General features: G+C 47.7%; 1 protein-coding gene and 1 long non-coding RNA gene across 19 annotated transcripts in view; one reads left to right on the top strand and one right to left on the bottom strand.

Annotated features, from left to right (window-relative positions):
* The window catches only part of LOC127749798 (uncharacterized), a 210,102-nt gene that overhangs the window by 133,610 nt on the left and 64,886 nt on the right, over positions 1 to 11,606 (bottom strand). The window lies entirely within an intron of this gene.
* The window catches only part of LOC113218380 (potassium voltage-gated channel subfamily KQT member 1-like), a 188,648-nt gene that overhangs the window by 132,368 nt on the left and 44,674 nt on the right, over positions 1 to 11,606 (top strand). For all 18 annotated transcript variants that reach the window (XR_008011360.1, XM_052269492.1, XM_052269499.1 and 15 more), the window contains one exon: positions 9,429 to 9,605. Coding sequence is in view for 17 of the 18 variants with exons in the window: in XM_052269492.1 (XP_052125452.1) it covers positions 9,429 to 9,605 (177 nt within the window). In the remaining variant the exon portion in view is untranslated. The remainder of the gene's footprint in view (positions 1 to 9,428; positions 9,606 to 11,606) is intronic.

Genomic DNA, 11,606 nt, shown 5'->3' with positions numbered 1-11,606 from the left:
GGGGACGGGGAGGGGGGGAAGCAGTGAATAAAGCATGTGTACGATACGCATTCGAACGAGGAGAGAAAAGGCAGCATGCTCGGATTCACACCCTCAGGGTATTTGCACCCCCTGTCTTGTATCCCTTCCCTCCCCCCGCCTGCCGTCGTTGCCCGGGGCTGGCGCGACCGTACGAGCAACGTCACACAAGGCGTGTTGTAAAGATAGGGCAGGCTGAGAGGGATGAGAGACTCGGAAGGGGGTGGCGGAGAATTCCATTTGTCCTCTCCCGCCCCGCCCCCGCTCCGGCTCCCGCTCCCACTCCCGCCCCCGCCCAAGCCGCGCTCCGGCCCGCGCTCCCGCAGCCACCTCCAGTGGTGCGCGTCGGCCCACCATACGAGATATAGTGACGTTCAAACCCGGTAGCGGGCGGAGTGCTGGTTAAGCTGTCAGAAGGGTTGCCCAGCGGCCGCGAATAACACGATAGCCTTGTTGCTACCCGTCGCCACCGCACTCCTAACCCGCGACCTCGCGCCAACAGAACGAAGAGGAGGACGCAGCGCAACATAGACAACGGCCCTTGAGAACTCTGGTAAAACAGATTGTTACATTTGCAAACACTCACGGTAATTCCTACTCAGTATTTTCACGCGTTTGTAGTGCACTACTGTATTAAGAATAGTTGTAGGTTTCACGGGATATTTGGCCTTGATTCGTGTCGTAATTACAATTTAAAATTGTAAAATTACAAGCTCTACATCGACTTGGAATTACTCGACGAGCAAATTAGGGGTGTCATACATTTTACAAGTTACTTTGGAAATATTGATTATAAAATATACTATTGTAAATTTATGACGATGGTTTTCATTGTACAAAACATTGTCAGCTTGAAAGGATTTTTGGCACCGTGCAAAGCAGTGCTTCATTTCTAAAGTATACGTACGTGTGTTTGCTATATCAGAAGTGTGCGTTGGGAAATTTAGTGAGCGGTTTGCTACCAGGTCAACATTTGCCGAAACAGAAAAATGTTTGCTGTTATCATAGACGCTTTAAAGAATGGCAGGTCATTTAAAAATTTTTGCTGCTTCAGCAATACTTTTAATGGTATAGTCTTGATAACATAAAAAGAGATTACTTTGCCCCTAACTAATATCAAAATGTATCTCATTAGTCACAAATATTGTAAACTAAACGATAGAAATGGGCACAGGAGGTCCATGATTAATTAATTTTGCAACACTGCCTGTGCCTTAATGGTCATTTACTGGGCATCGAAGGAGTGTTTAATGTTTAAAGGAGTGATACACTTACAAGTGGGCCCCAATTCAGCTGAGTAACTAGCAAGCGTTAGTACTTTACTACCTCCACGACAGCCACATCATCGTAGCCCAGCCCGGGGACTCCATGACGCAGTCCGTGTTTTATTCTATAAACAAAAAGCTGCGGGGTGATATTAATTCTCCCCCCAGCGGGCCGCTTTAGACCTGCCGTGTTGTCCTCGCGACCGCGATTAATTAACCCCCCCCCCTTCTTTCCCCTTCATCCTCTATACCCAGTCGACAACCCCCGGGATGTACAACAAACCCCCTCCCTCACTTTCTGTTTCTTTCTGACGCTTTTTCTCCCGTTTAACTCCCGGTGCGCCACTTGCCTCGCGTGTCTGACACGACCCAACGCAGTGCTAGCGTGGTGCAGCCACCCCCCCCCCTCCTCTTTTCACTCCCTTCAGGTCACATCGCACCTGTTGATTTACCTACATTGTGGAAGGGGGGGGGGGGGATACTGCAGCTGACACCAAAAGCTGCTTGGGTCACACCGAGGTCACTTGCAGGAGCGAAATATAGTTGCATACTTAGTTTCTCACTTTGTACACTCCTCGTACACTGAAATCGATACTTTTGGAATATAAGGCACCCAGTTATTCAGCAGCTGGATCCGAAATCCACGCACACGCAGTTCGACAGCTAGATCCGTGATCCACGCAGTTATTCAGCCACTCTATACGAGATCCACACAGTTCTTCGCTGCGCGAGTCTTGGATCTAGCGGGTGAACTGCGTGAAACTTGGAACGAGCAGCTAAACTGCGTGAATTTTGGATCTAGCAGCCGAACTGGACGACGTTTATTCCAAAACCAGTTAGGACGAGTTGATGAAGATCAACAAATATTCGTCGTAGTAGACATGTCCAAACTATTTCTCTTTTAGAACATGACGACGGAAAAGATCAGCCTCGGCAGAATTATTGTGTGAAGGTGCGTGTTAGGGCAGCTTTTGTTGTAAGGCAGACTGGTTGGGTTGTGATCCAGGTGCAGAATAGTTTTGCTCAGCACCATATTAATTGTGCACTGCCCTGTAGAGGACAAGCGCGCCACATGAAAAAATAGATAGTCGTCATATCTAACAGAGTTAGTATGGGATTAAACAACCTGAAATAGCTATGATAGCTGGTTGCCACAGACATGAGCTTTAGTTAACAGAGCGAAGATGTAGCTGCTGGAGCCTGGAGCAAACCGGTTTGTTCTCATCATTTATTAGGTGTGTCGCAGACGGCCCGGTTGGCTCCAGCAGGCAGCTATCCTCTCTGCAAAATAACTATCTTGCCTCTAACTACTAATTCTTCTTTCTTCTTAAGTAGGCGCAAAGTCCAACGACCAACAGGCTGTTAAAAAAAGTTGTAAAATCATCTCACACTTTGTGAAAATTCCCTCTATTTTGCTCGCAGTGGTCCATAACAATGATTCGTACGTTTCACCATGTGGTAACACTACAACAAAACCGTTGTAAAGTTTCATAGCAAGAAATGTTTCTTACGTATCGTTACAGAACGAACATGTTTGTTTTATTGCAAACTTTTGGTGCAGGCGGAAGTAAATATCCACTGCTTTGAAATGAAAATTTGTTTCAGAAAATGTTGTGAATGTTGTTGGATTACAACATGTTTTGTTTTTTAACAACATTTGTTGCTATCAAACTTAACATCAAATGTGTTCAAATTTACAACAATTTTTTTTTAACCGTGCAAATTTGCGGACTTTGCTCGTTTGCGTCCGCCCACCTGATGACAGCACTATCCTCAACCGTCGTAATTTCACAGAAATATAGTCCTTGAAGTGTAGGAATAGGAAGGAAATAGAGCTATAGTGGTCGGGTTAAAAGTTAATGAGAATAAAGTTGTGGTGACGGCCCATAGGGTTGGGTGGGGAAGGGGCCACCTACCATCCCCTCCACACACACCCACACTCACCTGAGTTACAGCTTGCAGTAAATGGTGTGGGTCCCAATCCCACCAGCACTTGCTAGCGGTGCTCGTCCCTTCAGCCCGAAGTTTGCCCGGAGCTCATTTCAGCGCAACGAAAAACGCGTCCCACGTGTTGAGGACGAGCGCCTACTTCTTCAACCACCGCGAGCGGGGTGTTGTGGAGCAGGGTGGGGTGGGGCAACCCCATTAGTTGGAGAGAGAGACGAGGAAAGAGGAAGGGGACGGGCCAGGGCAGAGGAGAAACTTCACAGAGGGCTTGCTTCGTTACCCGTTGAGGTGCCCTCTCCCCTTCGCCAATCCCTACCCCCCTTCCCGCCTTTCCGTTCCACAAGCCTAGCCATTTCCCCACGACGCAAGGTTCGACAGTCAAGCGTCTTTGCAGGTACGAAAAAGAGAAGTTGCGTATAAATGTCGGAGTATATGTCTGACGCGGGGTTGCGTGACGTATGGGCCTGCGCGTGTACACAAACATATTCCGCGCCCTAAGCAGAACACTGCAGGTGGAAATGTGTCCTGATGAACGTTTATGTAGAGGACGGTGGCGTGTGAGGGTCTGGCGGGGCTTTGCAAAGCCAGCGGTGAGGGGAGCGGCAGGCGAGGAGGGAGGGGGGCGGGCAAGAAGCATATGCAGGTGGGGTCAATGCTTAAGGCCGACCGGAAGTGGAGGTGGAGGCAGCGGAAGCAGTGCGGGGGAGGTGGCCAGGTAGAGGGAGGGGGTGGAACAGAGCGGCGACGGCAGGGGTAGGGGGTGTGCTGGGGGGATTTTGGGTAGACCGCGAACGTCCCTGGCCTTTGCCCTGCCGCCGTGGCTAGACCGCACCACCTGAGCCCCCCCTCCCTCCTTCTCCCCTACTTACTGCCCCTCCACCCCACTTTTCGAGAGGTAGGGGTAAAAGAGGGGGAGGGGGCGGGGTAATGAGGGCAGTACCCATCGCCATTACTCGGGGCAAAGGTCACCCCTACAATCTCCCCCTCCACCCCCTTCAACTCTGCTCGGCCGTCGCTCACTTTCGCTCCGCGTTCGTCCGTCAAGCCCCTCCCCTCCACCAGGAAACTGCAGCACCTGTGACGTCACTGCAGCGGCGTGACGTCACGGCAGGGAGGTGGGGGGTGGAGAGGCCACGCGGAGGGGTGCAGCGGTGACGATGCGGACGTTGATGGTGATGGGGCACCCGAACGGCGGGAGCGATTACAGTGTGGCTCCAGCCCGGTAAATGGCACTCCCATGTGACGCGTGCGGTGCGAGCCAGTGTGTGTGCGTGTGTGAGATGGAGAGATAGAGATAAAGAGTAACAGAGAAAGCGAGAGAGAGAGAGAGAGAGAAGAGAGGTAGCTTTAGGGCTTATCACAGAAACCTGCACGGCCGGAGAAGAACGACAAGAGCACTACAATAATAACGGACAGACAACAACAAGAAGCAAAACAAAAAGGGAAGACAGGGAGAAAGCGAGACAAATGATACAATGTGAGAGCGGGTTGAAGGTGGAACCGCACGAACAAGAGATTAATGCTTTTCCTGTTCCAAGTCCGTCTCCTTATCCCTATCTCCCTCCGCCCCCCCCCCACTCCCTCTTTTGACAAGCGATGCCAGGGATCCTCCATGACGAGGTGAAATCAGGTGAGAGGCCCCCTCCCCCCAGTGCGTTTTTCCCCGCCCACTTAACTCGGCGCGCCGGGTCGCTACCATCCACTCCACCGACGGACCATCAAACGGATGAGTTGAGAGGATAGTGAGGTATGAGGAAACAGGGGGAGCGGCGGCATGGGCCAGAGCAGGACAGAGCACCGGTGGGCTGGAAAACGAACACACTGAAAACTCTAGCTACCTTATGCGCCAAAACTACGCTAAATAGCACATCAAAAAGTAAACTTCTGACGATGCCGAGCTCGGCTTTGGGGTTATAACCCCATCTCGAAGTCAAGTAAGTCTGCAAAATTTAAGAAGCGGTCAAAAGATTCAAATAATGTCATTCATTGAAACTTTGTGTCAAATTTCAGGATGCAATGTTGGTTCTTTGCACACCTTTCTTTAGGCAACTCAAGCAACTCTGCAAAACGTGTAATGCAATGACTGTCTTGTTGACTAAGAACAATGTCGTAGGTGAAAAAAAAACGTTTGTTTCTAATTCAAACCATGATTGCGTTGTCATTTGACTACCTCCGTTATTAATAGAGCGACAACCGTGTTAAGCGATGGTCGTTGTTGTTCTACTGACCTCGCTGTTCTTTTAAAAATATAGTTTACGCATTAGAATCACAGCTAGTAATTTTCCAGGAACTTCCCGGTTGAATCCGGAGAGCAATTTCCCGGATGCTATTTTTCGTCATATCTATGCATGTTATAATATTTGCAGCAACCAGGAAACGTACTTCCCGGATCCGACCGGAACTTCCCGGGAAAATATTTGCTGTGAAGAAAATAAAATGTTGTTCAACTTTGACAGAGTAGGAAGCTCCAATGTACCTGCTAATTTCCGACAAATATTTAGAAAGATACGTTGGAAAGTTGGAACTTGCCGGTGTCAACGAGACATAGTACTCCCGGGCCCAGGGACCCCCCTGAGTACACCATCCCTAGGACAGTTGTACTCCCCCACCTCAAGGGGTGGCGGAGTACATTGACCCTAGGGATGGTGTACTCCAGGGGGAGTACACCATCCCTAGGGCACGTTACTGGACTGGATGTGAGCCCTTGCTAGACCCACTCATCCGGTACCCAAATCCATCCAGCGAGGCACGAATACTGACGGTGTGTGTTCTGATCTTGCTCGGCCTTACACGCGAATGATTTGCTACAGATTCCATGCGGAGTTGTAGTTTGTACCGCCGCATCGGTGGTACCGAACTCCAGTCTGAGAACTCAGTTGCCTTTCCGCCCGTCCCCTGATCTGGTGCAGTCAGCTGTGAACACGCCACGTCCTCGTACAACTCTGTGCGCCGCCCAACCCCCGCCCTCGTCACGCACTTTGACTCTTGCATGACCAGGTGACCTTATTCCTCCCTCTGCATTGCGTACACAGGGGCCGCACCGCACCAGAGGTCACAAGAAAGAAATCAGTACGGGGCTCGGCTAGCCGAAAGGAGCTCAGCAATGCGACGCCGCTCAGCAATCCTGATGAATCAGTTTCCGCACAGTCTGAGAACTCGACGGTGAGGATTGTACAGTGGTACACTATTATATCAGTGCACTGATTCATCAGTGTGTACTCCAAGCTAATGTTTGGGTTATGTTCAGCAGGTACGCTGTCGTTATTCAGTTCATGTAACGTCACATCCCCTTATCTGTGAAAACTTTCACATTCTCGCCCCCCAATGTCACATAATTTTCCGAGTGACTTTAGCTTAGTCACGTTAAATAGAATGTTACGTCAAGATTTAACGAAAGTGACAGTGTTTGCAAGTAAACCAATGTAACACCACATAAATTAAAATAACAGGGTAAAAACGTAAACGTGAGCATGGAGGCATACACACTGTTAAATCAATATACCGAGCTATGATGCCCACTGTCACAATCAGAAAGTGTGCGTTTCGTCAACACAGACTGGTCAGTTTGCATTAAAGCAGATTGAAAATCTAGGATTAAAAAAGCCAATTTGTATACTTCGTATACTTCAAAATGTGCTCAGACAATCTGCTGATTTAACTTTTTGACCATCAGCAAAACCCGTCGTCTCGCGAAGAGACAAAATCTAGGTTAACAGGAGCAGGGCAAAACCTAATCAGCGACCAAACGATCGTTCATATTGTCAGTCTCTGTTTCGATCCGACGGAAGAGAACGGGGAAAGCATTACCAATCGGAACAAAGAACTGCGCGGGGTGTATGAGGCGGTTACAACACGTCTGCGACAGCAAGTTATTCAGCAATAAATCTCTATATCAAAAGGAAAAATAAAAAGAACTAGAAGGCGCCGCTCTAGAGAGATTAATAAACGTCGACTGCTGTTGAATAATTCCAGCGAGGAGCGGCGGGCTCTCGAGCCATTCACAAAATACATTAAACATCCGTTTGATCCTGATATTTCACCCACGCCTCGTCTGCCACGGCGGCGCCAACACTTCGTTACGACACGAGGTGAGAAGAAATCACCTCCGTGATGCTGCGGCAAAACCTTTTTAGCCATGATAAGCGCAGGCACTAAGGAAGATATGCACTGAAGTGAAGAGGGAGATTGATTGTCTTAGGCGCATGTATTATAAAATCATCAAGGTACGTCAGAAATATAATAATAACTTTTAAATAAATTTCGGAAATTCCTACCGCCAAATTAATCTATATAAGAAAACTAGCCTCTACAATAAAGCTTGCGTGGTTTCGCCGTGTAGAATTAATGTGAAGATAATGAATGCTTCGTAATTTAAAAACAATTGCCTTTGTAAATTGTAAAACAGTTACTTCAAAGCCAAACCCTTGGCAATTTGAGAAGGATCCTTGCAAGGTCTTGTAATTGCAAACTCAATTCCTTCGCAACTTGTAAATTAGTGACTTTGTGTAGGCTTCTAGGAGTGCGATTACAATTTGTGATTTCTGCAACAAATCAAAGCACCCCACCCCTTTTTTTGCCTTCACCATAAACACAGGCGTGTTACGACTGTTATTTGATTTGCAGTCCGACACGTACCTCAGGAGGCCGGGCCAGCACGGCGCCACGCCACGCCAAAACCACATTGATTTCCTGTCAGCAAACTGGCCACGCAGCTCAGCCCGCCAAGGACGGTGCAAACGTGTGGCCTAAACTGCCGAAACGTGTCACCACCCCAAGCCAGAGTGCGCCCTGCCCGGCCCCGCCAGCCCAGACAGACGTCGGCCCCATACATTCGACCGGAATGCGTTCCCTCTCCGAGGCGGCCCTGCGTAGCTAGCCACTCGGGGCGGAGGAGCGCACCGCGGGCACACCAGGACAGAATCTTACACGCAGTGTCAAGGTCAGCCGCGGTTCTGCCCCCGCACCGCCCACGCCCCGGGGCGTCACAAGCAGAGTATATAGAGTGTCACCTTGGCCGGCCCCCGCCCCCGTTTTCACTGTGACTCCGCGCCAGAGACGCGTGCCCCCTGCTCGCTCCTTAATTAGCTGGACCCCTGTGTAAACAAGGGGTCGACAAGGTAAAGAAGAAACTTTGACCTGCTGCGTTTTAACAGTCCCTCAAGCACACTAATTCATTTTTTCGCATATTAAAAGAGATGTCGCATAAAGAATTGTATTTAGCCCGTCCCCCAGCTTAAAAGCGCTACCCAGTGGGTTGATGAAAATTGTAAACGAACTGAGGCTGTTCCACTCGAAGAAGAAAAGCTAGACACTTAAAACGTTTTTGGGTATCATAGCGGGGCACTCCTGGGTCACTCTACCAAAAGAACTACGCGTGTGACTCCTGCATATTCAGTGTAAAGATACAGTGTATACACTGTTTAAAAAAATCACAACTTCACGAAGAATTCGCAGTGAAAAAAGTTGCCAGAACTCTTTGTGAAATCACAACTCTTCTTCGTTGTCAAAAATTGATAACTTCAGAAGTTACGATTGGTTCACAAACTATTTCCTAGTAAGATAGGAAAATGCACCATTTTTGACTACAAAGAAGTGTTGTGATTTCACAGTTGCTTCGTATCGTATTGGAAAATCACAAAATATTTGTAGTGTAGTATGAGTTCAAGTGCAAAACAAATGAGACAGTAACTAAATACCTCGACACGAACAAATTCTGGCCTGCGCACCAACCCACCAAGATTTTTCAAAGACTATCGCGCAAACGTTTTGCGTATTACAACACTGATAAGACAAGTGTGCATAATTTAAACACCAACGTGTTTAAGTTGTGATTTTAAACATAACATGGTGTTTGGCTCAAGTTGTACTCTTGCGTGGTGTGCACATTTTAAACGTTTTGTAAACGTTACGATTCTGTACACTGATATTCACAAATGGATAGAAACCATATGGCGTGCAGCTGCTATACTTTTCGGAAGTGTTTAAAGTTAAAACACCAACTGACGTGTACCCTAGTTAAACACCACACTGTGTTGAGAAAATGCACACTTGGCGTTTAACATTAAACACTTGTTTTACCAGTGAAGATGTTCAGGCATGTGTGAAATATTGAATCAATACTGGTGGCACTTGGTTAGGAGGCTTTTAATTTCAATTAAACAAATAACTGCAAAGTCGATTTTCTGTCATTGTTCACAGCCTGACGCGGCGCGGGCGCGGCCGGCTGCAGCAGCCCCGGATGTCCCTCCTGGGTAAGCCGCTCAACTACCGCGCGAGCACCCGGCGGGACGCCCGGTACCGCCGCCTACAGAGCCGCGTCTACAACTTCCTCGAGCGACCGCGCGGGCTGCCCTCCATTTTCTACCACATCGTCGTGTGAGTACCGCACTAGGCCTACTTTGAGGTGAAGATTGCCGTTGCCCACACATGTAAAGGGACTATGTTCGTCCCCAAGAAGACTCTTTTTTGCCGGATTTGGTTTAGCAACTTGCAAGGGACTAATTTGCATTAAAAAAAATAAAAAATATATATTTTAGAAGCAAGCAAATATGCAATTTACAGAATGCAGATTAGTATTTTCTTTAGCTTTAGAACGTCCCTCAAGAACCCAACAAGAGAAATCAGTTATCTGTACCTGATTTCATTTCAACGATTCATGTTAAGGCCAACCCAGTCAATGAAGCCACTTAAAATTTCAACTAGTTCAATCCATTTTCTGTAAGTCGATGTTTCCTGTTTTCACAAGGAACCAAGTCCAAGAAGCGGTTGGCTAAAGGGGAAAAGATGGGATTCGAGGTGGAAGGGGAGGCGACGGGGGAAAGGGTAGGAGAGACAGAGAAGAGTTAGGTCAATGATACCCTTAATAAGTTTGTCTTTTTGCGGTAGAAGAGAATTTCACGGTTCGCCACGCCCCACAATCAGAGCTGTTCGGCGTGGTGCGCGGCCCTTCCCTCGGCATTATCTCGACCACGCCACCAGCCCCAACGGCTGACTCTTCTAAGTAATTGTTTTGTTCGTCTGTCCGCCGGGCGATGCGTCTGGGGTTGTCTGGGTCGGCTTACAGGGCTTCTCGTTGCGCGCAGGAGACACCAGCTGGGGGATGTTTAGCATTGATGAAGGACAAAGACGACAGAAAGAGAGGAGAGACACTCGAAATGTAACGGGACAATACTACCAATTATGTTCCCAATAAAAAACCGTATTTGTGCACATCCAGATTGAATGCATTAAACTTTGCACGCAACTTTGTTTCTAAAGGTGGACAAACTGTGTAAATCTTCACACAATTTGTCCAGTTTTAGGGAAAAAATTGCATTCAATCTGGATGTGGACGAAAACGTTCCCTTATTAGGGTCAAAAACGTCCCTTTTCATTTAGAGTGGACAGGAACAAGGAATCGAAAAGAGATGGGGCTGCGGACATTCAGAGTGTGAAGGACTTAAGTGACACACAAAAAAATGCCAAATAAGTGCAGCGATATTTAAATAATGAACTATAAATATGGAATGTATTATTTTTCGTGCATTCTATTACAGAACGTTTTTAACTTGTACCAGTGCACCAGCAGTTTTATCTCTCTCGGCACGACTCTGCCCTCCCTCGTTCGGTTGGGTCCTTCGCACTCGAGGTGCCATCTAAAAGGGTCTGAGCGCTCCGCGCTGACTTAACTCTGCTGTTAGCATCACACGGGAAGGACAGGCTCTGGAGACTTTAATTAACAGCGCCTTATTTTGACGGGAGGTAATGCGGCACTATGACGGGAAAAATGGAGATGTGAGGGGGAGGGAATGGCGGCAGCAAAGTAGAGAAAGCGACAGCAAAAGAGATGCACACAGACAGCGAGAGAACAAAGGGCGACTCCCAACGCACTGAACAATGCGGAATTTTTATGTTGGAAACGGGAGGAAAATGACAAAACATCAGAAGCCTTCGACTGTTTTTATCCGATCGTGTGCAAAAACAATTGAAAAGAAGAAATTTCAGACATTTTCCATTGTTTTTAGAGGCAATTTCTGACAGTTACAGTAACAGTAATACCCACGTCAGCAAATTTTATAAGACATCCTAATATATTTTTCATCGCGGTGTTTTACCACCTAGGTAGGAAAGCTTTCACTCAAGACTCACTGCGGCGTTCCCGCGGTCTCTTGAGGTCAGAGGAGATAAAGAAAGAGAGAGAGAAAAGGGAACAAGAAGAAGAAAAGATTAAGAGGTGAAGGAGGGGTGAAGGAATTGGGAGAAGATGTTGAAGATGGAAGAGTAAAGAACAAAAGGGAGGAGGGTTAATTAATTACACCGTAAGTGAAAGAGGAATGGTAATCATCAAGCTTTTTGTCGCGTGTACCCAGCTTTAAATTCCATATGGATTTCTAGTAT

Source organism: Frankliniella occidentalis, unplaced genomic scaffold, assembly GCF_000697945.3.
Source record: "Frankliniella occidentalis isolate FOCC.00 unplaced genomic scaffold, Focc_3.1 Scaffold94, whole genome shotgun sequence".
Classification (NCBI taxonomy): domain Eukaryota; kingdom Metazoa; phylum Arthropoda; class Insecta; order Thysanoptera; family Thripidae; genus Frankliniella; species Frankliniella occidentalis.
This window is presented reverse-complemented; position numbering and strand designations above follow the sequence as displayed.